A 25161-nucleotide genomic window follows, 5' to 3' on the forward strand; every position below is an offset into this window, starting at 1 on the left:
TCTAGCAAAACGATTGTCATTTTTGGGAAAAAAAATAAAAAATATGCACTTTTAGTCCACAACTTCTCTTCTTCCTCCGGCTGTGTGACGATAGGTCACGTGTTACACACATGAAACACACATTTGCGGACCATTTAAACAATAAACTGACACTAAAACATAAATTAATATAATTCGACATACAACAACGTCGGAACGGTCCTCTTTCTCCACACTAATAAACACTGGGGCGTAGTTTCGCATACGTCATCCGTGACCTTTTGACGTGATGGCGTATTACGTGAGGTCGCGCTGGCACATCACAGGACCGGGGGAAGATGAGAAGTTGTGGTTTAAAAGTGCATATTTTTTATTTATTTTTCTTGCCCAAAATTGCAAACATTTCGCTAGATAAGACCCTTATGCCTCGTTTGAGATCGTTTTTGAAACTGCAATTTTAAACTGCATTAAAACTGTTAAGTATTGGGGTCCATTAAAGTCCATTTAAAATGAGAAAAATCCTGGAATGTTTTCCTCAAGAAACTCGACTGAACAAAAAAAGACATCAACATTTTGGATAACATGGTGGTGAGTAAATTATCTGGATTTTTTTTTTTTTTAAGAAAATTGACTAATCCTTTAAGTGGGAAGAGTGTGTTGGAATATTCAATGTAGTTTGTTATATTTAGTATATCATGCAGCCAATGGCTATTATGTACTGTATATATTATATACAATATATGTACATATACAATGTAAAAAATATGTCATATCAACATGTTTATTAAGCTATTTTAAAGCTTAGTTATACCAACTCGTTACTAGTGAGAATTTAAATGGTAGCTTAAAATGACTTGCAAAGCCAATCGGATTAAACCTTCTTTTTTTTACAGTGTACAGAGATGCCAATCTCAAATGTCAGCATGCAATGCACTTAACTTTGCAACAAGTAGTACATACAAATATGTATAAACAACATTTATTAGTGTGCAAATCTGTGTTAAATCTCACATAGAGGCAGGTGGCTGCAGTACACATCAGTTTGTTAACCGGACATACAGCTAGAGTCACAATTACAGATAACAGATCACACACTGAGAGACGGAGACCCTTTCATACACCATATTTTCCACAGTCACAGTGAAACGACAGGTGAACAACAACAAGCAGCAAGACACGGCACATTCACAACATTCATACATGAATAGATACACATCCAACTCTGGGTTCCTGTTAGGTTTACCAGTTATTGAGGAATTTTGGTCCAGTAAATACTTATTTACAGACTATATATACTAGTCAATATACTAGGATCAAAACCTTTCATAAAAGTTGTCTTAAAATATTGAACAATGCGTGTTGTTAGTACAACTTTGATGAACTTTTTTGATCCACTTAAAATGTTGACTACACTTTTAGAACGGATGTGTTAAAAACAACACATTAGTGTTGATTCTGGGACAACACACTAAATGCGTTGAAACAACACATTTTGTGTTACACTTAACACAACGTGTGTTTTATTTTAACACAAAATTACACAATGTGTTAAAAGCTTAACACAAAAATTTTAAAAAGTAACACATCCGTTCTAAGAGTGTAGTGTAGTTGCAGTTTTGTTATTTAAAGGTCAGTTTTGTTTACCTGCTATTATGCCATACAAAGCTGGCCCTACAGTATACAGTATGATGTTAGCGACCTGTGCAGAAGCTTTGTTATTGGAAGGGTTACTTCTTTATTCAACGCACCAGTAAGAACTTTAAATAAGTCTTTGCTGTGCCAACCCTTTTTACTGGCTCTCGTATTATGTTCTTGGCAGAGATGACCATAGCACCCAAACTAGTTTCCTACATTATATAATCTTTTCACACTACACTTGCCTTGTAGTTCCAATACCCTGAGGTCACCTGAAAAAAGGTCACGTCAGGACATGACAGTCAAACCAACAGTTAAAACAAAACTTACATCACTTCAGTTCATTGGCTGGTTTAAACAATTCATTGAAGTGAAGGTGGAAGGAGTGTAGCATAAAAACACAAAGAGGATGCTTTGGAAAATACAGATATTCAACCTTTTACATTTTAGACTAGATAAACTGAACTTGAATGTGAAATCAAAATATAGTGAAAATGTTTGTTACATTCATAACACATTTTTCAAAATGTTTTTCATCTCTCAAAAACATCCAGAAAGATAAAACATTGCTTCTGTTTTGATAAGAAACATATAACGTATGGCAAATACATCCTTTGCAAAACTTAAGGAATCATCTTTATATAGTGTTCAGTGAAATACATGCTAATTGGTTTGTTAGTGTTCAGTGTTTCACAACATCCCCACAATAAAAGACAGCAGGCGAACACACAGTTAACTGTAAACAACAGAGAAAAGTATGACATTCATGTCCGTCCAAATTCACTACCAATTGTACATCTGTCCGTAACAGTGGCTATCTAGTATGAATACAGCACAGTGATAAAGAATGGATGTTTGATTAAATTTATTACCTGAGGGAAATAATCAAATCTCAATGAATTCTTTCGGTTCAGTTCTTTGTAAGGACCAATTTTTTCACAGCCACATGGGAACAGCTGTGATTGTAACGTGTCATTACTACAGTTACAATAGAGCAACATGAATATTGATCTGGCAAAATAAAAGGCCTCTTAAAATCTGCCCTTACAGGTAGAAAGACATTTATTTTATTACTCCATTCATGTTCAAATCATTCTCAAATACAGCAGTTCCCCCCTTTTAAGATAATTAAAGGTACACTCCAGAGTTTTTTTTTTTTTAAATAGGCTGATTTTCCAGCTCCCATAGAGTTAAACGTTTGATTTTTACCATTTTTGTAAAAGATTTGTGTGCCATTCAGCCAATCTCTGGGTCTGGCGGTATGCAGTGCCCAAAAATAGTCACTTGATATTAAAAGTTACCAAGGGGACTACTTTCCGTCACTGCGTAATATCATTGCGCCTGCTACAGCCATGATACAGCAGCAAAGCAGTCTTCTTAGTACACAATGTAACTACAGAAGAGTTAAGTTTTAAATGGGAAAAAGATCAAAACTCTTTGGTTATTTTTGAGAGCGATGCTAATGGTCTAATCAGATTTAATGGATTGTGCTAAGCTATGCTAAAAGTGGTAACACCATACCCTAAGATCAGCTGAATGGATTCCAAAACGGTAAAAATTAGTAAACTCTATTGCTGCGTTTACACCAACCGCGGTAGAGGCGTGAAGCGCGAGTGATTTCAATGTTAAGTCAATGTGAAGACGCGTTGATGCGCGTCAGGAGGTCCCGCGGCGCGGAAGACGCGTTTCCGCCTCTTTCGCGGGTAAAGCTCGCGCGAATTGAGCGGTAAGCGCGAATGCTGTTTTGTGTGCATCCTGTGGTTCACGCGAATTTGCGGCTGACGCCCGAGTTGAAAATGCTTGCTTTTTCCACGCGTCTACTCCGCTCTATACGCGCGAATGCATCCAAATTGTTCAAGCGGCAAACCACGCGCGGTAGACGCGATTTTGATACCCGAAACGTGGTTTATTGTACACTCAGCATAAGGAAGCTGGAAAATGAGCATATTTAAAAAAAAAAAAAGTGGAGTGTCCCTTAAAAATACACAAATATAAAAAATTTATATAATAATATAAATTATTATAAATTATATTTACATTCTTTATGGTATACTATATTGGGCCTTTAAAAGAAATAATATTTTACTAAACTCGTAATGATTTGATAAACAGAATAATATTAAGGCCTGTTTCAGACTGTATGCTTCAGCAAATTATTTATTTATTTATTAGCTTTTTATATATGAACAAATAAATAAGAAGCCAAAGAAAGACTTGATTGGAAATATTGTGTACAAATTCTTTTATGTAAATAACTGAAGTGAATCCAGGTCTTAGCCTACTTCCAAGTGCAAAAAGTATTGAGAAAGCATAGTTATTAGTATCTGTTGGCTTTATTATACAACGTCCACAGCTGTGTTTAAATCACTAATGTTGTAGTAGCCTGGTTAAAAAAGTAAGAGATCATAAATATTAAGTGATATAAAATAGAAAAATGCCCAGATATTTGGGAAATCTCCCTTCAAACATTAACTCTTGACTTGAAGAACATTCTCTGTTGCTGATAAAACTTTTCATTCACCACATACAGTACAGTATATACATACACTATATCTATCAGTGCTGAATGTTGGATACAGTGTGCACAAACAGAGATAAATCACAAAACGTACCTCAGGGTTCAAAACTACAACAACACTACTACTATTACTCGATTGATAAAAATCATTGCACATCTATAAACGGCATGTTTTTCATATTTCTCATGCAGCAAAAGTGACAGAACAGGGTTTGAAATGCAAATTTGAAACATCCCTTTTCAACCAGACTTGGCACATTTTTTTATTATTACATATAGGGTTGTTCAGTTAACATGACCCTGAAGTGCATATGTGAAGTGAATATGCTCGTGTTAGTATGAATGGGAGCGTGTTTTTGTTCACTGAGTGGGTGAGCAGTCGTCCATACCCAGCAGCTCCTTGACCAGCCTTTCACCAAACTGTGCCCGGCTGTAGCGTTTGACGTGATAGGCGTCTGACATCTTGTAAAGAATATAAGCATTGTTGATGGCAATGCTGATGGTCAGCCAAAACACCTGCTGCCACGTCTTATTAGGCTTGTGGAAAATAAAGTACCTGGTTGGAAAAAGATGATGATTTCTTAGTGTTATTTTTCATGATTTGATGTAAACTGCTTACAGTATGTGCTCTATGAGGTTATAACATTTGTAATGCATAACTCACTTGCTGTACTTGTCATCATATTTGCAGATGTAACTCAGGTGTGCAGCGAACGCCTCCACAGCGAGAGGACAAGGGATTTCTCCACTCTTCCTCTTTATGATCACTCCTACAACATCATAAGCAAATGTCATTCACAGTGTGTATACATTTAACATCTGACAAATGTTCAGCAATGCATCTCTGCCTCTTCAGTGATGTGGGTTTAGAAACTGGAGAAGGTAGTAAAATGGTTCATGCATTTACTGATTAATTTAATTCAATTCAATTTTATTTATATAGCGCTTTTCACAAAAGTCAATGTTTCAAACAAAATACATGATAGCATGAGCAGTTGAATTTGCTGCGGCTATGACTCAATATTATAAGTGCACGTATTACTAAAGCAACGTCTAGAAGAGGAAGCTAAGTAAAGCCCAAAAAGGCTGCCTCCCCGGGGTGAAAAACCCCCTAGGAGAAAAAAAAAAATATTACCAAATAAAAGTCACTATAATCTGTGTGTTATTATGCGAGTAGTCTGATTACAAATATACAGAATGTTTAAAGCAACCTAATAAAGTCAAATTAGTTAATCAGTTAAAAACAAGATGAACTGAGGTAAATTCCTGCCATGAGATCAAAATCATTATTAACTCTCCAGTATTCTCACCCTACACATAACCTGTTCATTCCTGAAAGTCTGTATCTGTGTGACACAAGCATAACATTTTGTAGAGTTGTATTTTTGTATCGCTCTTGTTGCGTTTGCATCATTTTGAAAGATTTTGAAGTCAGGGCTCATTTCTATTTATATGTCATGGTAGAAAAAGTAAAACGGAATGAGCATGAGCAAATAAGGCATTTTTTTTATTCAAGATTTTTCTATTTTGGGTATAACCATCATCTGTTGCAGCCAATAGTAATCTAATGCACATTACAGCATGATGCATTGTGTTTCATAAGAGCAGTGTGGCATGCAAACCGCAGTTTTGGCAGTGAATGAAGTACTTTGTAAATTAAATTTGCTATTTTGAGTTCTGAAGAATTTGGAGAAGGGAAATGCAAAGCTAAGCTATTTATAGGATATGAGCTTATGTAGTGTCTAAACCTTGAGTTTTCAAAGGAAGTTAAGCCCCCATTAATCAAAGGCAGCATCTGATACAGGAAAGAAGCATATAAACTAGCTTTTTCAGATATTAGGAATTAAAGGATAACACCACCGTTTTTCAATATTTTACTATGTTCTTACCTCAAGTTAGACAAATTGATACATACCTATCTTTTTTCAATGCGTATACTTAATCTTTGTACAGCTCATCGTGAATGTGTTAGCATTTAGCCTAGCCCCATTCATTTCTTAGGATCCAAACAGGGATGAATTAAGAAGCCACCAAACACGTCCATGTTTTCCCTATTTACATGAGTATATACTTGTACATGAGTAGATAAGTTAGTATTGTGGCAGAAAATCAAACTTGGTGATTTTTTAAGCAGATAAAAATACTCCCCCCTCTCGCTCAAACTTCCGTCAATATTACTGCACCCGAGGTCGAAGTGCTGCAAACTAGAGATGCGCGGTTGGCGGTTACAGCCGCGGACTCCGCGGATAAACCGCGGATCGGGCGGATGACGTGACGAAAAATAATATTTTAATTAGATTCGGGCGGGTGGCGGATCGACTGCTTGTTAGCTGTGTCCTTCTAAGCATGCAACCTTAAAAGGTGAGCACTCTGTCTTTCAGGGTGGCAGCCTCAGAAGTTCTCAAAGAGAACTGAAATGAGACGGTCTAGCCTTCTGAGGACCCATAATTTGCGTCACCTGTTGCACGCGCCCCCAGTAGCTCCCACCGCGCCTGTCAGCAGAAAACAGCGGAGACATTTCTGACTTATTAAAATAAATATGTAATCAAAAATATTAATTTATTTTAGAAAATATGACACATTGATGTAGATTAAACTATTCAACAGTATATCAAATAATCAACCTTATGTTGCAAATATACGCAACATAAACATAATAATATTAACACAAAACATAACTTATAATACTAAAACAGTGACAAGAAAAAGTTTTCTAATACACTTTTATTTAATAAAGGTTTTAATTGTTTGGGATAGCCTCGGCATGTTAAGAATCCATTCGTTCTATCATTAACAGCGCAGAGAAATGAGGACGCATTTTGACATAGCTCTTATCAACGCCTCAAAAAAATGAGAATTAAAAACAAAGGAAATAGAAGGTCAGAAAATGTTTGCCTGGAATAAGTTTTACAAAGTGGTAAATCAGGATGACACCAGTGCAGACTATGTAATTTGTGCGTTTAATTTAGGCATTACTTATTTATTTATTTATTTTTGTCCCGTGTGCGCCGATCGGAGACTGAGTTCACTGCTGATATTCTAGAGCTTTCTAGTCTCGCGGCTGTCATCAGCAGCGTCTTGCATCGCCCAGTCAGCGGATGGCGGGCGGGTGCGGTTTTGAAAACTGGTCAGAAACGTTGGTGCGGATGGATGGCGGACGGATGATGAGTTTTGTGATGCGGTTGCGGATGAAATAATAGCCCATCCGCGCATCTCTACTGCAAACTAAGTGTTCTTCCGCCATACAATATAGTTCTTATTTTAGCCCACATTTATAAAATATAGGTATGGAATAATTAATCTAAGTTGAGGTAAGAACATAGTAAAATATTGAAAAACGGTGGTGTTTTCTTTTAAGATATGAAGAGCTCCGATGCAAAACCCTCTGTGTGCATCTGATGTTTTCTTGTAAATAAGCATTTTTTAAATTGACTCTTAATAGATTATGATAACAAAGTAGTATTTCTGAATCTCCTCAGGCCGGGATTAAGCGGTTTTGAAGCGAAAGTATTTGATGAACGTATAATACCAGTTTTATATAATTGTATCATTTTGACGGAGGTGACATTTAGAATTGAAACTATACTAAAGTATAAACGTTTCTTGCTAACAATGAGGCACACAAGATGCTCTTTTCTTAAATCAATATGGATAACATGAAGTTTTGCAAAAACTGTGTCTTACTTGAGAGCATGCTAACCTTTAAGGCGCTGTACCAAATACAAAAAATGTCACTCATATTGTGTACTGAAAATACAATTCAAAATAAAAATAGATTTTAATGTGTGGACTCAACCCAAATGTACACACTGCAAAAATGACTTTCTTAGTATTTTTATCTTGTTTTCAGTTGAAATCTCAAAATTCTTAAATTAAAGGGATAGTTCGGCCAAAAATGATATTAAACCCATGATTTACTCACCCCGAAGCCGTCCGAGATGCATATGTCCATCATTTTTCAGACGATGACATTTTCACTTATTTTAGAAAATGTTTTAGATCTTTCAGTTAATCAAATGTGAAGTTATGGGGTCCACAACCTTCAAGTCCAAAAAATGTGCATCCATCCTTCACAAATTAAATCCAAACGGCTCCAGGATGATAAACAAAGGTCTTCTGAGGGTAATCCGCGCGGTGTTGTTGTAGAAATATCCACATTTAAAACTTTATAAACGAAAATAACTCTCTTCCGGTAATGCCGCCATCTTAGTCGTGTCCGCATTCAAGATGAGAGCTTTACGCAGCTTACAGAGGTTTCTCTGCTGCTGCTCTGTGCCCCCACCCTCCGAATTTGTCATACGTCACTAAGAAAAGTGCGTACACTACGCTAATACTCTCTCCTGAATACAGAGGAGTCTAAGATGGCGGCGCTACCGGAGGTGGTTATTTTCGTTAATAAAGTTTTAAATATGGATTTTCTACAACAACACCGTGCGGATTACCCTCAGAAGATTTTTATTTATCATCCTGGAGCCGTTTGGATTTATTTTGTGAAGGATGGATGCACATTTTTTGGACTTGAAGGTCGTGGACCCCGTAACTTCACATTTAATCAACTGAAAGATCTAAAACATTTTCTAAAAACTGAAAATGTGTTTGTCTGAAAAACGATGGACATATGCATCTCGGACAGCTTGGGGGTGAGTAAATCATGGGTTTAATATAATTTTTGGCCGAACTATCCCTTTAAGATGCTTTTTCTTGATGAGCAAAACGACCTAAGAAAATAAGTCTAGTTTATAGACAAAAAATATACAATTTAAGTGAATTTGTGTTTAAAACAAGCTTAAATATCTGCCAATGGGGTGAGAAAATAAATCTTAAAATAAGTTTAACTTATTTCTTAAAAACTTAATTGTTGTTATTTGTCTAAAGACTAGATTTAATTTCTTAGGTCATTTTGCCCATCAAGCAAAAACATCTTGATTTAAGAATTTTCAGATAGTTCTACTAAAAAACAAGATCAAAATACTTAATAAGAATGTCAATGTTTGCAGTGCAGTAAACAGCTACTGTACATACTCTATGCTAGAAACCAGTGACTTTTAAATGCATACTATATATTTTGCTTTTGATTAATAACACTATGAAATCACAAGAAGCACAAATCTCTTTCTGCACAAGCTATGCTAAATATAAAGTATGATTAATTTAACACATCACTACACTTTACAACACAGCAGTAATCAAAACGCTGAACACTGATACTTCTCATTTATAGCTGCTGGTAAACAGTTTAGGCCATATAAAAAATTTTAATAAGATGAGACTGTGCTGATGTGCCTAATCTCCATTTAATCTGCTAACATCACAAAAAAACATTATCAGTTTAGATATAGTTTCCATGTAATTATTGCCATTCGTAGTTTGCATAGGAAAGATTTGTAACCACTGTAACCTTGCACAAATATTTTCTTTCATTAAAAACTAAATCTCTCAGTGTTTTCCATCGTACCTTCTTTGTTAGGAGAGTAGGCATTAGTGAGGAACCTGAAGTTGCCTTTGTTGTACCAGTTGATTATAGACATATTGCCTCTCATCTTAATGCGAGACTGGCCGCGTTGCTGTGGGGTGTCTGTGTTGATCAGCATAGATTGAGGAAGACCTGTACAATCACTCTTCCTGGTGCTTAACAACCCACAGCAGTAGATCCCTACAGAAGACAGGAAGAGAAACAGACTATTACATGATCCTGATTAAATAATAACTCCATCTCTGCAGCAGACTGAGGATGATATAGCCTTGAGTATTCATGACAGAAGACTGATTTTACAATGATCATATAAGCATGCAGCAATAGATCAGCAACACATACAGTAATAGATTTGTGCTGTGGTTTAGTGTGGGGACAAAATGTAATTCATACTGTAGTTACCATAGTTACCCATTCATGCACATCTCTTATTATTTTTTATTCAGATTGTAGTCAAATTAGTCTGCTATTGGCTTCTTATATTTATCTGGCTGAATGCAAAGTGCAAAAACCACGAAAATTTTTGTTTTTCTTTAAAGCGGCAATCTGTAACAATTGCCTCTCTATCGCCACCTCTGTCTGGCTTACTGTTGTGAATTGTTATAAGGTTAGGAGGCAGTACTGTATTAATTCATTCCCTGCCAGACTTTTTTTTGGGAAGTTTCACAAAATGCCTTTCAGAAAAATTTTCCTCTATAAATAAATATATCAAATTAAAGAACGGACCCTCTGCTTTCAAACAAACCATAGACAAACAAACAAAAATAATTGCGAAAATTTAATTTTTTAGCAAAAAGCTGAAATAATTGCATTTTTGTGAAGGAATTTTTTTAGAGATCAGGTTCAGAACGATTATCAAAACATACACGGAGTGTAAAATTAATAAATGATTTTTTTTGCTTCATTTTATAAAATGGATAAGAGCGGTATTACAGATTACCATAAAATCTCATCAGGAACGTTTTTTTTCATGTAAATATTTCTCTTAATTGACGAGATAACTTGTTAGTTAACAACTAATTGTTTTATGTACTTAACTGATTCATTTTTAACCCAAAAAGTTCTGCATTGCAGCTTTAACAACAACAACAAATGTAAATGATATTTCTCTTTTTCTCACCGGAGTGAATACCTACAGTAACTGTGATTTGTTTATCCCAATGTGGGTGGGGTCTCCTTTCTTAGTCTGCAAAGGTGAGACAGCAAAAGATGTGAATAAATTTCTTCCATCACAGCTCTGCCAGATGCTGTAAACCATCTGAATGAGATATGATTGCTCGTATTCATCCTCTCAGCAGGCAGCAGGAGAGTTATGTGACTAATCTTTCCTCAAGCATTGTGCCAATTGCTTGGTATTAAAACCACTAAGCATTTAACAGAATTTTGATCTGAAAATCACTGGAAGTCACTTCCTTAATGGTGTAACTGCTGGGGTAAAGATGTCAGAATGCCATTGTAAGATGTATAAATTATACAATACCCCACATTCAATGATGAATTGAGTTTGAACTGACCCTTAGTATTATCACTGTGTTAACGTGTGATAGTCTACATATGATTCTTTTCCTCTTTTTTTTAAAGACAAAGTTATGGGTCACCATTCTTTCACTATATTTTTCCCATACACTTAAAATGAATGGCAACTGAGGCTGTCAGTCATTCACATTTTTATAACTTTAATGTTGAACTATAAAAAGGTACGAAGGAAATTATTCTTTGACTAAATGTTTTTTGGGAAACCAAAACTGTTTTTTCTATGGCATTACTGTGAAGAACCTACTGTAGCACCTTTATTTTATTTTAAGAGTGTATTAAAGGAAAACACCAAAGTTTTTTAATATTTTACTATGTTCTTACCTCAACTTAGATTACTTAATACATACCTATCTTTATTCAATGCGTGCACTTAATCTTTGTACAGCGCGTCGTGAATGTGTTAGCATTTAGCCTAGCCCCATTCATTCCTTAGGATCCAAATTGGGATTAATTTAGAAGCCACCAAACACTTCCATGTTTTCCATTTTTAAGACTGTTGCATGAGTAAGTATGGTGGCACAAAATAAAACATGGCGATGTTTTAATGAAAATATGGTAAAAATTAAATTTATGTTGTATGGTGGAAGCGCACTTAGTTGGCAGCACTTTGACCTTGGGCGCAGTAATATTGACGGAAGATTGAGCGTGGGTCAGGACTCAGGAGTGACGATGTTACTGCGTGCCGAGGTCGAAGTGCAGCAAACTAAGTGCTCTTCTTCCACTTCTCATTTTTCATCTGCTTAAAAAACTGCCACGTTTGATTTTGTGCCACCATACTTACTCGTTTAACTACTCATGTAACTCATGTAACTCATGTCTTTTAAAAAACTTGGAAGTGTTTGTTGGCTAAATTCCCTGTTTGGATCCTAAGGAATGAATGGGGCTAGGCTAAATGCTAACACATTCAGGACCCGCTGTACAGAGATTAAGTGCACGCATTGAAAAAAGATAAGTATTAATTTGTCTAAGTTGAGGTAAGAACATAATTAAATATTGAAAAACTTTGGTGTTTTTTCTTTAACTCTCTATTCATTCCTTTCTGCTTAGCTGGAGACACTCATTGAGTCTATGAATATTGAAAAATGCTTTTGCTGTAAGAAATAAAGGTCAACTCCTTCTTACTCTCCACATTTATTGCTTGCCACAGGACGCTGTTAGTACATAATTAAATCTGCAGGGGATGAAGAACATCTAATTCTGAATAACAGAAGATTAGAGAATAAAAAGAAAAACGCTTAGAGGACCAACAGATAAGAATGAAGTAGTGTTTCCGACATAGTGCTGATTTTACAGTATACTGTAAGTAGGGTCAAAGATATTGGATATTACAAGATTGATCACTACTAGTATACTGTAAATGCAATGCTCAATATGGCTGCTCTGACGACGGAAGTCCCGCCTTCCAGTTTAAAGGGATAGTTCGGCCAAAAATGATATTAAACCCATGATTTACTCACCCCCAAACTGTCCGAGTTGCATATGTCCATCGTTTTTCAGACAAACACATTTTCGGATATTTTATCAAATGTTTTAGATTTTTCAGTTGATTAAATGTAATGTTACGGGGTCCACCCATAGTCCATGACCTTCAAGTCCAAAAAAAGTGTGTCCATCCTTCACATATTAAATCCAAACGGCTCCAGGATGATAAACAAAGGTCTTCTGAGGGTAATCCGTGCGGTGTTGTTGTCGAAATATCCATATTTAAAACTTTATTAACGAAAATAAATACCTTCCGGTACCGCCGCCATCTTAGTTGCGTCCGCATTCAGGAGAGAGTATTAGCGTAGTGTACGCACTTTTCTTATTGACGTATGACGAATTCGGAGGACGGGGGCACAGAGCAGCAGCAGAGTAGCCTCCGTAGGCTGCGTAAGCTCTCATCCTGAATGCGGACGCGACTGAATTCCGGCGCTACCGGAAGGTAGTTATTTACGTTAATTCGTGTTATTTGTGAAGGATGGACGCACTTTTTTTGGACTTGAAGGACGTGGACCCCGTAACATTACATTTAATCAACTGAAAAATCTAAAACATTTTATAAAATATCCGAAAATGTGTTTGTCTGAAAAACCATGGACACATGCAACTCGGACAGCTTGGGGGTGAGTAAATCATGGGTTTAATATCATTTTTGGCCGAACTATCCCTTTAAAGAACCAATCATCAATCGATCAGATGATTCTCTGGGGGTGGGACTCTATACAAAGAGCAAGTGAAGCAAGGGTTGCCAAGTCCGTAGTTTTCCCACGTAACTGGGCTACGTTAATAATTTTGCCGCATACTGTTTTTCACAACTCCAATAATGTGATATTTAGCCCCCTAGGAATAAGCATTTGAGGAATAAAAAAACCACATAATTTACCCCCAGATCGCTGGGCTAGTTTTGGGCTAGGTTTGAGTAGCAACTGGCTGGGTTTTGCTGCGAATACCTGGCAACCTTCCGTGATGCGCTTGTCAACCTGTGTGGAGTAGCTGAAACGACCTGGAAAAGGGTGTTTTTTACGCAATTTAAACCTAATAAACAAACTTTATAGTACAGTTGATGTCAGGTTTAATTGTTGGTCTGAAATATGTTGTTTGATTATGATAGCACACAATTTTAGAGATATCTGTCTTTTCTCATTCATGTTCATAGGACTTAGTCTTATTTTACTGGAATAATTGCCCAGAGGCATTGCTAAAAGGCCTTTGAGTGAATGCAATAATATATTGCTTATTACAATAAAGGTGCAACACTTTTTCCCCCTTATCAATTCATACTGCAAGCTCAAAACTCATATAACATCATTTTGCAGTGGCACTGTAGATTCACACTAAAGGACTGCTGCTGCAGCCACTGTACCTTGTTTCTCAAATTCCTGAAACAAGTTCAGACTTGTGATACTTGGTCCAGTGAAGATGATTGCATTACGACCAGACAGATTCTGGCAGAGCTGCTTGGCCACCAGACTGTGAAGCTGCGGTTTATTCTTCAGTGTGTCCAACCCATCTGGACCTGGACCCTCCTTTAGATGGACATAGATCTGGTAAGAAAAAAGCAAGCCAAAAAATGTGAAAACTAATCTTTCACCATCTTATTGTTAGATTATTCTTTTCATTTTTGAAAGCTTCTAACCATTTACCAGATTCGGCACGATAAATACTGACACACAAAAGTGGTTATTTCTTTCATAGCCCAAACCTAGACAAAAAGCAATTATGTTAAGTGGTCTGGGCTTTACATTCTGGGTTGACTCCAAAAATGATACTTTATTGATTTCATCTGGTTATGTGTGGGTTTTTTTTTCCAGAAGACAGAGTTTCAAAATAGGACAAACTTCAAATAAGCATGCATGGGTGAGAATTACTATGTTAAATGACTGGCAACATCTTTTGATTACAGTTTTTACCAATTGCTTACACACGTTTTCAAAACTAAGTCTCCTTTTTTCAAAACTCTACACACAATTCTCAAAACTGCACACACAAAATGCAAAATAGCACATATCTCATTCAAAATGCAACACTGCATTCAAAATGCCACAAACACGTGTCAAAATGAAGCATTTGCATCAAATGGCAAACACTTCTTTCAAAATAATACATTTTTGGATATACCATGTAAACACTGCTGTTCAAAATCTAAAGCTCTTTGGTCTTTCATGGGCTTATATCTACATTTCAATACAATGTTCTACAGTGAAAGTAATCTGCCGAGAGGGGTAAAAAGTACACCGGAGACGCCAATGCAATGTAGAAACAGAAAATATTTATTAGTCCAAATATTACTGTTGTATACATTAGCATACAACAAAACTATAAACATGTAAACCAAAAGTATATTCTTTACAGTAGAATACAGTAAATTGTGTGTGGGGTCCTGTTCCAGGAATTGGCAGGGGGGGTGCAGATTGACAAAACAGTGACCTTTGACCTATTTATAGGCATATCTATACTACTGTAAAGTAAAGCAGTGATTGGTTAGTGATCAGTAAAGCATTTAGTGTTTGCACATGTGAGGAGTGTGTGTCTGTGTGACCTGGTGAATGAGTGTAGCATTTTGATTGGTTGTGTTTGGAAAAGGAAAGCAAGTGACTTCCTCATAGATCTTTGTGTTTTAGGTAGAGAATTGTGTGTAGTGTTTTGAAAAAAGTGTTTTATGCAATTGAAAACTGAGTCAAAGGCTGAGAAATAGCTTATGGTTTTGAAGATTTGGCATGTAGTTTTGCAATTTGAGTGAGAGGTTTTGAAAATCGTGTGACATGAAAAGATTTTGTGTGTAACCAATCGTAAAAAACTGTAATTAGAAACCTCAGGGTCATCAATGATCTAACGGCACCAAACTCAAGTTAAGCATCAATTTAGTTGTCTTTCTCTTTAGTGCAAATGTGACCTGAATAGCTGGAGCAGTAAATGCATTTGTAAGACATCAGTGAACGTCCTCATGCTCTTCCCCTGAAGGTGTGTGTGTGTGTGTGTGTGTGTGTGTGTGTGTGTGTGTGTGTGCGTGTGTGCGTGTGTGCGTGTGTGTGTGTGCGTGTGTGTGTGTGCGTGTGTGTGTGTGTTCACCTGACTGATGAAACCGGTAGAGCTGCACTGTCGCACCCACAGGCTGAACTTTCTCTTCTTCCTCTTCCGCAGCTCTCTCTCTGTACATGTGGTTATAAACACTGGGTCTTCATCAATCAAGGGCTCATGAAGGACCTGAGAGAAAGCAGCAGGCTTGTTTAGAGATGCTAAAATCTGCAAATGCATCATTCTAACTTGCATTTATGTTGCCTTTAAGTAATGCATACTGGAACCTAAATGAGAACGCTAAGAGGAAGTGTAAATGATGACAGATCTGTTCTATGGTTATGTTAATAATAGGATATAATCCTACAAATATTTTATTGGTGTGAGGTAATCATCACTATTACTATTGTTTTTCATACGTTATAAACCCCCCTAACCAAAACCATTAAACATCTAAACGTTACTACTCCTGCATCATTTGTAAAATGTCTGATTCAGGTAAACCGGTTATGTGTGGTCCTGAGTGGCTCGATTGTTTACCAACGGGAGATAAGAGATCAAACCCACAGCAGTCAAAATGGGCTGGCTGGCACACGACACATTGTCAAGGTGATATTACCATGACACTTGAAAAGCTGAGAGACACAGATGGTGTTTAGTTTGCTCATGGTAGGAGGGTAATTCTATGTCTGTCTCTGAAATGGGCCATGAAAGGCTCACGAATCACAACCAAGCAACACTAGATTCGGGGAGTAAAGATATAAAGCCGTTTCATTCAAATGAAAGATATTAAGCTGTTTCATTAAAATGTACTTAAATTTTAATGCAAAATGTAATTGTAACCAACATTTTCAAACATGGCACATCATCAATTGCACGTACATAAAAAAATCTCAAAAGAGCAGTTATATAGAAACTAAATGGATATAATTATTGTTTTTTTTTATAATTATAAAAAGTTTCAAAATTTTCTCATAATAAGCTATCAGCAAAAACATTAAAGGAGACATTTCACAAGACTTTTTGAAGACGTAAAATAAATCTTTTGTGTCCCCAGAGTACGCATGTGAAGTTCAAAATACCATATAGATAATTTATTATAGCATGTTAAAATTGCCACTTTGTAGGTGTGAGCAAAAATGTGTCGTTTTCTTGGGTGTGTCCTTTAAAATGCAAATGAGATGATATCTGCACTAAATTGCAGTGCCATGGTTGGATAGTGCAGATTAATGGGCGCTATTATCCCCTTCTGACATCACAAGGGGAGACCGATTTCAATGATCTATTTTTTCACATGCTTGCATAGAGTGTTCCTGGGTTGATCTTTTTCACATTTTCTAGGTTGATAGAAGCACTGGGGACCCAATTATAGCACTTCAACATGGAAAAATTCGGATTTTCATGATATGCCTCCTTTAATGTCCTTTAAGTGTGTATTATTTTGTTTTATAACGTGAAACTCAAACCGGCAACCTCTGTTTTACAATTCAGACTTTCTAACCACTAGGCTACGACAAATTAGTTATTAAGCCATTTATAGGCATGTTTATTTATAATTTATATAATTATCAATTTATATTAAAAAGTTAAATACTGTAAAAAACATGAGCTTCACAAAGCAAATAAAAATGAACATACTGTACCACAGACATTAAGTACTTCTGAATTGCAATCACCATCACTGAATAGTTGACAACAGAAATCTCATCTGAACCATAAAGCACACAGCTTAGATGACATGTGACCAGATCTCAAGTGTTACCAATTATAACACAACCATAAACCCACTTTCCACTGGCACAGAAATTAAATACAGTACTGTGCAAAGGTCTTACAGTAGGCCACCATGACCAGCTTTGTTGTTTAGCAAAGTTTTAATGTCCATCCATATTTATTTTTCACTCTTTTTATTAAAATACAAACAGAAAATACAGTACACAAAATAAAAATACTTTTTTTTAGGACTAAACGTCTTCTTTAGGCATCAGTCAGTATTTAGTGTGACCTCTACTGGCACTGAACACATCTTGAGCTTTTTTGGAAAAACTTAAGTTCTGAAGTCATTCGATTAGAATTAGAAATTAGGATTTAATTTCATTTAGATTTAAGAGATCCTGCAGTTACCTGCTATTGCTCAAGTGGAAGGGGAGTTTACCCTAAATACCTCACACTTTTTATACAGTTTTTAATACTACACTGTAAAAAATACTTTGCTGCCTTAAAATTTTTTGTTGAATCAACTCGGATTTACAAATCATTTCAACTTACTATTATTTATCTTGACTAAAGATGAGTTGTTATAACTACAGGTGAGTTGTTATAACTTAGAAATTTAAGTTGACTTTTCTCAACTATATTTTACAAATTGTGACAACTAATTTCTGTTGACAAGACTTGTAAATCTGAGTTGATTTAACAAAAAATTTTAAGGCAGCAAAGTTTTTTTTACAGTGTACATACAACTTCCCTATATTTTCTGGTTGTATTCTAATAAAGAGACTGAGAAATAATTTTATGTGATCACTATAACATTACAAAAACAGCAAATCTAATGGTAGCATTAGGATTAGCCGCATACAGTACTGTATGTTGGCTAATCCTAGTTTATAAAACGCTCATACTGACAAGATTTGGTTGGAGTTTGTGCAGTTTTTGTTTTTGAGTGTCTTGCATGACATATTACATTTTATTTTTTTAAATTTTTGACATGCTTGTAGGGCTGTCAAACGATTAATCACGATCAATCACATGGTAAATAAAAGTTTGTGTTTGCATAATTTATATGTGTGTACTCTGTTTAATTATTATGAATATATAATATAAATATAATATAAATATATAAATACACACACACACACATGCATGTATAAATTAAAGAACTTTTTTATATATAAATTTGTTTTATTTATATATGTAACAATAATTACACACAGTACACACATAAATTGTGCAAACACATTAATTGTGATTACTCATTTGACACCCCTAGTACAGTCCTTAAAAGTCATAAATATTAATAATTAATTTTAATATTTTGCACACTGAAAAATTGTAAATTGCTCTTTGTGATAAAATATGAAAAGGATAATCTCAAATTTATAATATCTGTAAAATCTGTAAAAAAGTAAAATTGTTTAAAAACATATTTATTCCAACATTTGTTAACAGCAATAAAAATAAAAATCCAGCTGATAAATAATTTCTAAAACAAATCCATATCTTTGTGTGAATGACATGAAAACATATGGAATTTATGGGATTAAAGGTGTTGGAACCCTAAATATTAAACGATACAATGCAAAATTGTGAAAAGCACTCAAGAAATAAATTTTAATAGAATATTCATGAATAGCCTTTTCTAAGCCGTATAGTATATGAGGTGCTCAGGTAAATAATAATGTGTTGTGTGTTTACCTGTGTCTGTGAGGGCCGGAAGGCTGAGCCAAAACTCTGCTGCAGTGAGTCCAGAAATGGCTGGATCTTATAGAGACCCTGACTGCCACCGTGGCTAGAGCGAAAGGCTACGATGTGGAAGTACTTGAGGATCTTCTCAAAGCGTGCCTGGCTCATCTTATGTGCGATGCTGCGATTACTGAAGAACCCACTGCTCCAGATACTCAGCACCGACTCGCAGCGGTTTACTCCAGTGGAAGTCACGTAGCCCAGAAAAGCCTTCATCTCAGCTGGTGTCACATTGGTCCATTCTTCTTCACTTCCGAAACGCTCCTGGTACTTCTTGGCATACATGTTGGTTTGAGTCACCATGTTCTGGATGGCATTATCAGGGACGAATATCTGGAAGAAATCCATGGCTGTGGCTGTAGCCGACATTTTCTGTGTTGGACCTGCAATAAGGGTGGAATATTCATATTGCCATTGATCAGCTACAACCGCTAAACAATGTGATCCAGTCTAGAAAAACTCAGCTAAAGACATTTAGATTTTATTTACTGTTTCTTCATCCTACATAATGTAAAGAACATCCTGGGAAATATCTATAACCTTGATATCTTAAATATTGTCTATGCTCATGTAAAAAAAATCTGTGATTGAAATCAAACTTTCATGCTTTTCTTAGAGGGGCCATGTCATAAGACTTTTTTAAAATGTAAAATACATCTTTGGTGTCCCCAAAGTACAAATGTGAAGTTTTAGCTTAAAATACCATAGATATACTTTGTAGGTGTAAGCAAAAATGGGTGGGTCGTTTTGGGTGTGTCCTTTAAAATGCAAATGAGCTGATGAATTTCAAACACTGCTCACAATGATGGTGGTTTGTTGCAATTGAAACTCAATTGTGCTGTCAATTATTTTCTCTCTTTCTCTCTGCACTAAATGGCAGTGCTGTGGTTGAATAGTGCAAATTAAGGGGCGGTATTATTATAATAAGATCTCCTTATGACATCATAAGGACAGCCAAATTTCAATGACTTAATTTTTTACGTGCTTGCAGAGAATGCTTTACCAAAACTAAGTTACTGGGTTGATCTTTTACACATTTTGTAGGTTGATAGAAGCACTGGGAACCCAATTATAGCACTTCAACATGGAAAAAGTCAGATTCTCATGCCATGGCCCCTTTAAAGGTGCTGTGTGTTGATTTGAGTGACATCTTGCGGTGATATTGCACATTGCAAACAATAGTTCAGTCCACAGCTCACCTCTCCCTTTCGAAACGCCTAGAAAATCTACGGTAGCAGCAACAGGACAAACATACTACTGTAATAACACGGTTTCATGTAAGGGGATAAAAGGTAATAAAAACATAAGGCAATAAGGTAATAAAACATAATCCATTATGTAAGGTCTTTTTACACCACTGTTATACATAGTTATGTATATTACATTGCATTTCTGTCAACAGATCCTCCTAAAAGTTACACAGTGCACATATAATCTTATTACTGTATGAGATTTAAAGACTTTAGCCTGAATTTCACAGACAGGGTCACATAATATGACTTTGAACTTTATTAAACCAGGTTGAAAATCCTCAAATAACTGTATAGCATTATAACTATGTAATAATTTAATTATAATTGTAAAAACTAAACGCAGATATTAGCACACACCAGTGCATCATTAAGTCTTTTATTAACAACATGTGAATGAACAGAGTATCTTTTAAATAATGATGCTACATATTAAAGACTTCATACTCATGATGACTACACCTATCAAAACTGAAAAGCAAATTCAATAACCATCTGTCAGTACCCATCTAAATAAAAATCTAGATAGAAACAGGATGCACATATGAACTTGTCAGGGCTTCTGTCTGAAACCATATCATCGATCTAATAGGGAACATTCAGCAGCAGCCACTGAACATATGGTACATTACCACTGTGCGGTGGAAGCTGAGCTTATCAACTTAAAATCTGTCAAAAGCATCTCACAAAAACTGCTTCATTTCTTCCCTCGTTATCTTTTACTCTACTAACACTAATGGCCATTTTGTCTTTAAAGGCGCAGTGGTGCTAAGGCAGAGATACAGACACAGGCAGAAAAATGTCTCAATTTTACTTATGATTTAAAATGCTCTAAAACGATTCTCATGGATCCCATTTATGCATTTATATTAATGAATATATTTGTCAGTAAACATTTTGTATTAATAGAAAGCTTTATTGGGTATGCCTGTGCAAACAAGGAATCTGTTGCCTGTTTTGGGCGCTCCTACAGTGCACATTACACACACAGGCACTACACAACACACAGACTAATACACACATGATTACACAGCATGTTTCTACAGCATGATTGAAAACCTTCTAAAATACAAAAACCAACCTAATATGACAAACCTATGTACTGTGCAACACATGATCGTACAAAACTTACAGATCCAAAAACATCCTAACCCACACTTGAACAGTATTGTAACTATGAAGCAACACAGCTTGCCACATATTTAACCAGTGGCTTAACAACCCTGAGGCCAAAGAATGTGTACACTGTACAGTAAAGTTGTAAAACTGTCCTATAAACCCAGGTGTCTTGACAAATGAAAAGCACACTCCCCTTTTACAAACATCTTTTACAAACAATATTTTTAAAGATTGTCATATTATAATTACAGAATGTCATTCCTAAAATCCAAAATAAACACTAATTACAATGACATCATTTTTGTTGCACCATCCAATCTACATGCCCTGCTCATCTATGTACAGTATGATACACAGAGCTTAACTTGACCCCATTTCATTTCTCATTATAGCTCTGAAGAAACGAAGTAAGCACAAATATGTAAGGATAATGTGTGTTTTGGAGTTTAAAGTCTTAAGATTTGTTATTGCTTTGGATTATTGGATAATGTAATACGTAACTATCTTAATCCAAATCATGACCACGTCATTCCCTTTTAATATGTATTTAAAAGTACCAATGAATTACTGCAAGTTAAAATAACAAAAAATACACCTAAAAGTGAAAATATCACTTTCCACAATGACATTAAGTTGACTTTAATAGATGTGTTTGGCTATTTTCTCTCCAGACAAATATAGGTAATCAAATTTATTTATTGTGATTTTATAGTTACTGTTCCTGAAAAACAGCTGCTCGTGTGCTGCTACATATTTTCCAAGATTAATTATTGAAAAGATGACACCAGCAGCTCCTGTAGATCTTCTCTAAACTACTTTATACAAGTAAGCAAGCTGCTATAAATCGATATTATCCTTTCAGATCTCGCAGCAGGTGCTGAATTACCATATGGCCCTCGTCTCAAATGTGATAGTCGAAAAAGTTAATGTGTCTCATTCTTTAAACAAACGTCTGCCTTAAGCAACAAGAAAGACACCTATCAGATCTTGACTGTTTTGATAAAGATTCTTCACCACAAGGATTAAAACCACAAAAAAGTTTGTTATTTAGTGGAATAAACAATACTGACTTTGCGTAATTGGCCCACAGTAACCTTTTTTCCAATAAAACCAAATATTTTAACCAAGTTTATAATACGGCATATGACTGATAATGCCGAATGTTAATGGCCTGACTGATTACTAAATTTAATGCATCATTTTTCATTGTGACCAAGCAGAAAAAGTGACCAGATGGCCAATATTTCCCCCGTGGTGACAGACGGAACATTCGGTGTAACCACATCAAAAAGGTTTGGGACTTATTAAAGGTATAGCATCTGCTTGTCTGTATCATTCGAACACAAAACGCAAATGTGTGACATGAAGAACATTATAGTTTCCACTTATACATTAGCATGCTTGATGTCTGTTTGTCTAGCATGTTGTATTATATTACAGATGAAAGCATCGTCCATGGTTTAAATACTTTTCCATATTTGTGCAAATAAAAAATCTTTATCGTTTAAACATGTTGCATGCATTTAACACCCTTGGGGCACTGTGGGTGAAATAAAGCCTGACATTTGTATGAAAGTTTATTGATCCACACATGGCTTTAATGGTAAATGATGCACATGGACCTGTTTATGAATATTTAGACTATCATTAAATGACAATTGGAGTGCAGCTACAGGCAAAAATCAAGACCGATCTCAATACTTGACTATTCTGACAGATTCGCTTCACATTATGTAAACCACAGGCTTTGCTTGTCTGGCTTGCATTAGCGCTTAATTACTCCTTGATTCGAGGAAGTCTACTGCAACAGCCAATATCTGTCTTCAAGATATTAATTTGTTACATTTTATTGATGATTCATGTTTTTTATTATTATTATCATGTTGTTATCATTATTATTATGTTGTTATCATTATATATATATATATATATTTTTCTCTTCATTATTTGTTTTAATATCTTTTGCTTTGGGTTTGCTTTTTTTCAGTCTCCCATGACTGCCAGTTGTCTGATATGGGTGTGTTTCTTTAATGTGTCATTGTATGCAATATAAAGCACCTGCATACTTTGTACAGTAAACCTCTTCAAAAAGCTCTATAAGAAAAAACAAAACTAATTTAAAATGTGACTTTCTAAGAATGAAGAAAATATATGGGTGAACTCAACCACCCATGCAAATGATCGTCTGGCCTGTCAGAGTTAATATCATAATCACATTTGGTATGAGTCTGGCATAATGATCATCAGACCTCAAGGATTGAGTACCTAACATTTGGCCTGCTATTTCAGTTCTCATTTCACATAGCCAGTTATTAAGCATTAAGCAATTGTGATTCAATTCTCATCCATAGGCTATATTAAAGAACTGTCACCTGTCTCAGCCATCTGATGGGAGAGATCAAAGTACACCAGTGCTGCCATCAAAGGGTCCCACCAGTGATCTTCATTACTCGTCGAGAAAACAGTATGACCCACAGTGTGTCACGCGGCCTCTCGAGGCTCATAAAGCTGCAATGCATTAACTGAGCTGATCGTATGAGTTTATAACGGATCGGTAAACTAACTCACCATGTGTGTCCGGATAGTGTGGCACGCTAATGTCCTGTAGCGCGTCGCTCCATCCGTCCTCCTGCGCTTGGCCATTGGACACAGAGCCGGGAGGACCGCAGCTTTGACCGCTCCTGATTTCACCTGCTCGGGCATCGTCTAGATTTGTCTCAGTGTAGTTGTCCGAATTTGAGTCGCCCGTTGTACTGTAAAAGGGATTTTCACTGCTGTCGTCTCCAGACTCCCCAAACACGTCGTCTGAAATCTGCAAGCTCTCGTAGCGTGAACGCGCTTTTTCGAGGAGCGACAGTCCCTTCTTTCCACACTCCGCCATCGTTCGTCAGTCCCAATGTGCGGTTACTACGCCGGGCGAGAATCGCATGCAAATGACCTCTTTAAAGTCGAAAAATCCGGCATGCGGTCTCTCTGGATGCAGTCTCTGTGCAGGCGTATCACCGTTCTCTGTGCTATAAACAGCGATGGAGATTTTTATTTATAGCATCCGCAAAATTCACCGGGTGCTGTCCCTCCCCCGTGGTGCTGAACTACCCCTAAACCTACGGTACAAACAGATCCCCCCTCTACGTACCACTCCACAAATGATCTGTGCATCCGGGTTGGGCGTGAAGGGAGCTTCCTTATAGATATCACCTGACTCGGTCTCCATATACTGTCCAATGGGATTAACGTCTCAGCGAATAAAAATATTAAAGAGGATTATATTTCATCTGCCACCGAATAAAGACAAAAAAAATCAAATTATAACATAGTAAAAAGTACGCTGTGTTTAACCATGGGACCGGGGCCCACTAGATGGCCTCAACAAACTTCCAAGGGCCTCATGATGATTTTAAAATAGTGTAAAACATGGCAAAACAAGCATTAAAATAATCTTAACAACTAAAAATCAAGATATTGCTTAGGGTTTGGGGTATTTTTAAGAAACATATATTTTTATTGTTATGCCAAGCTCTAGAATTTTATAGAAATTTCGAGTGGATGGGCTTCAAATATTTTTGTTGGCAATGGGGGCTTTGAAGTCAAAATCATTGTGATCAATATTGTTATTATGATATTGTATACTTCTGTTAATTACTTGTTTAATGTATAATGCTTTTTGACAATATTTTAATTAAACACACTCA

The 25161-nt window shown here is 36.0% G+C and overlaps 1 protein-coding gene across 1 annotated transcript; it reads right to left on the reverse strand.

Moving 5' to 3' along the window:
- Positions 1-946: 946 nt before the first annotated feature.
- pgbd5 (piggyBac transposable element derived 5) lies at positions 947-24956 on the reverse strand. The gene is made up of 7 exons (XM_065296800.2): positions 24038-24956; positions 19053-19483; positions 15693-15827; positions 13987-14167; positions 9588-9785; positions 4797-4902; positions 947-4688 (listed from the first exon to the last, which is right to left on the reverse strand). Exons 1-7 carry the CDS (start codon positions 24348-24350, stop codon positions 4493-4495), a joined length of 1560 nt encoding a protein of 519 aa, XP_065152872.1. The 5' UTR covers positions 24351-24956; the 3' UTR covers positions 947-4492.
- Between the last annotated feature and the right edge of the window lie 205 nt (positions 24957-25161).

This window comes from Paramisgurnus dabryanus, chromosome 20 (assembly GCF_030506205.2).
Source record: "Paramisgurnus dabryanus chromosome 20, PD_genome_1.1, whole genome shotgun sequence".
Taxonomy (NCBI): Eukaryota; Metazoa; Chordata; class Actinopteri; order Cypriniformes; family Cobitidae; genus Paramisgurnus; species Paramisgurnus dabryanus.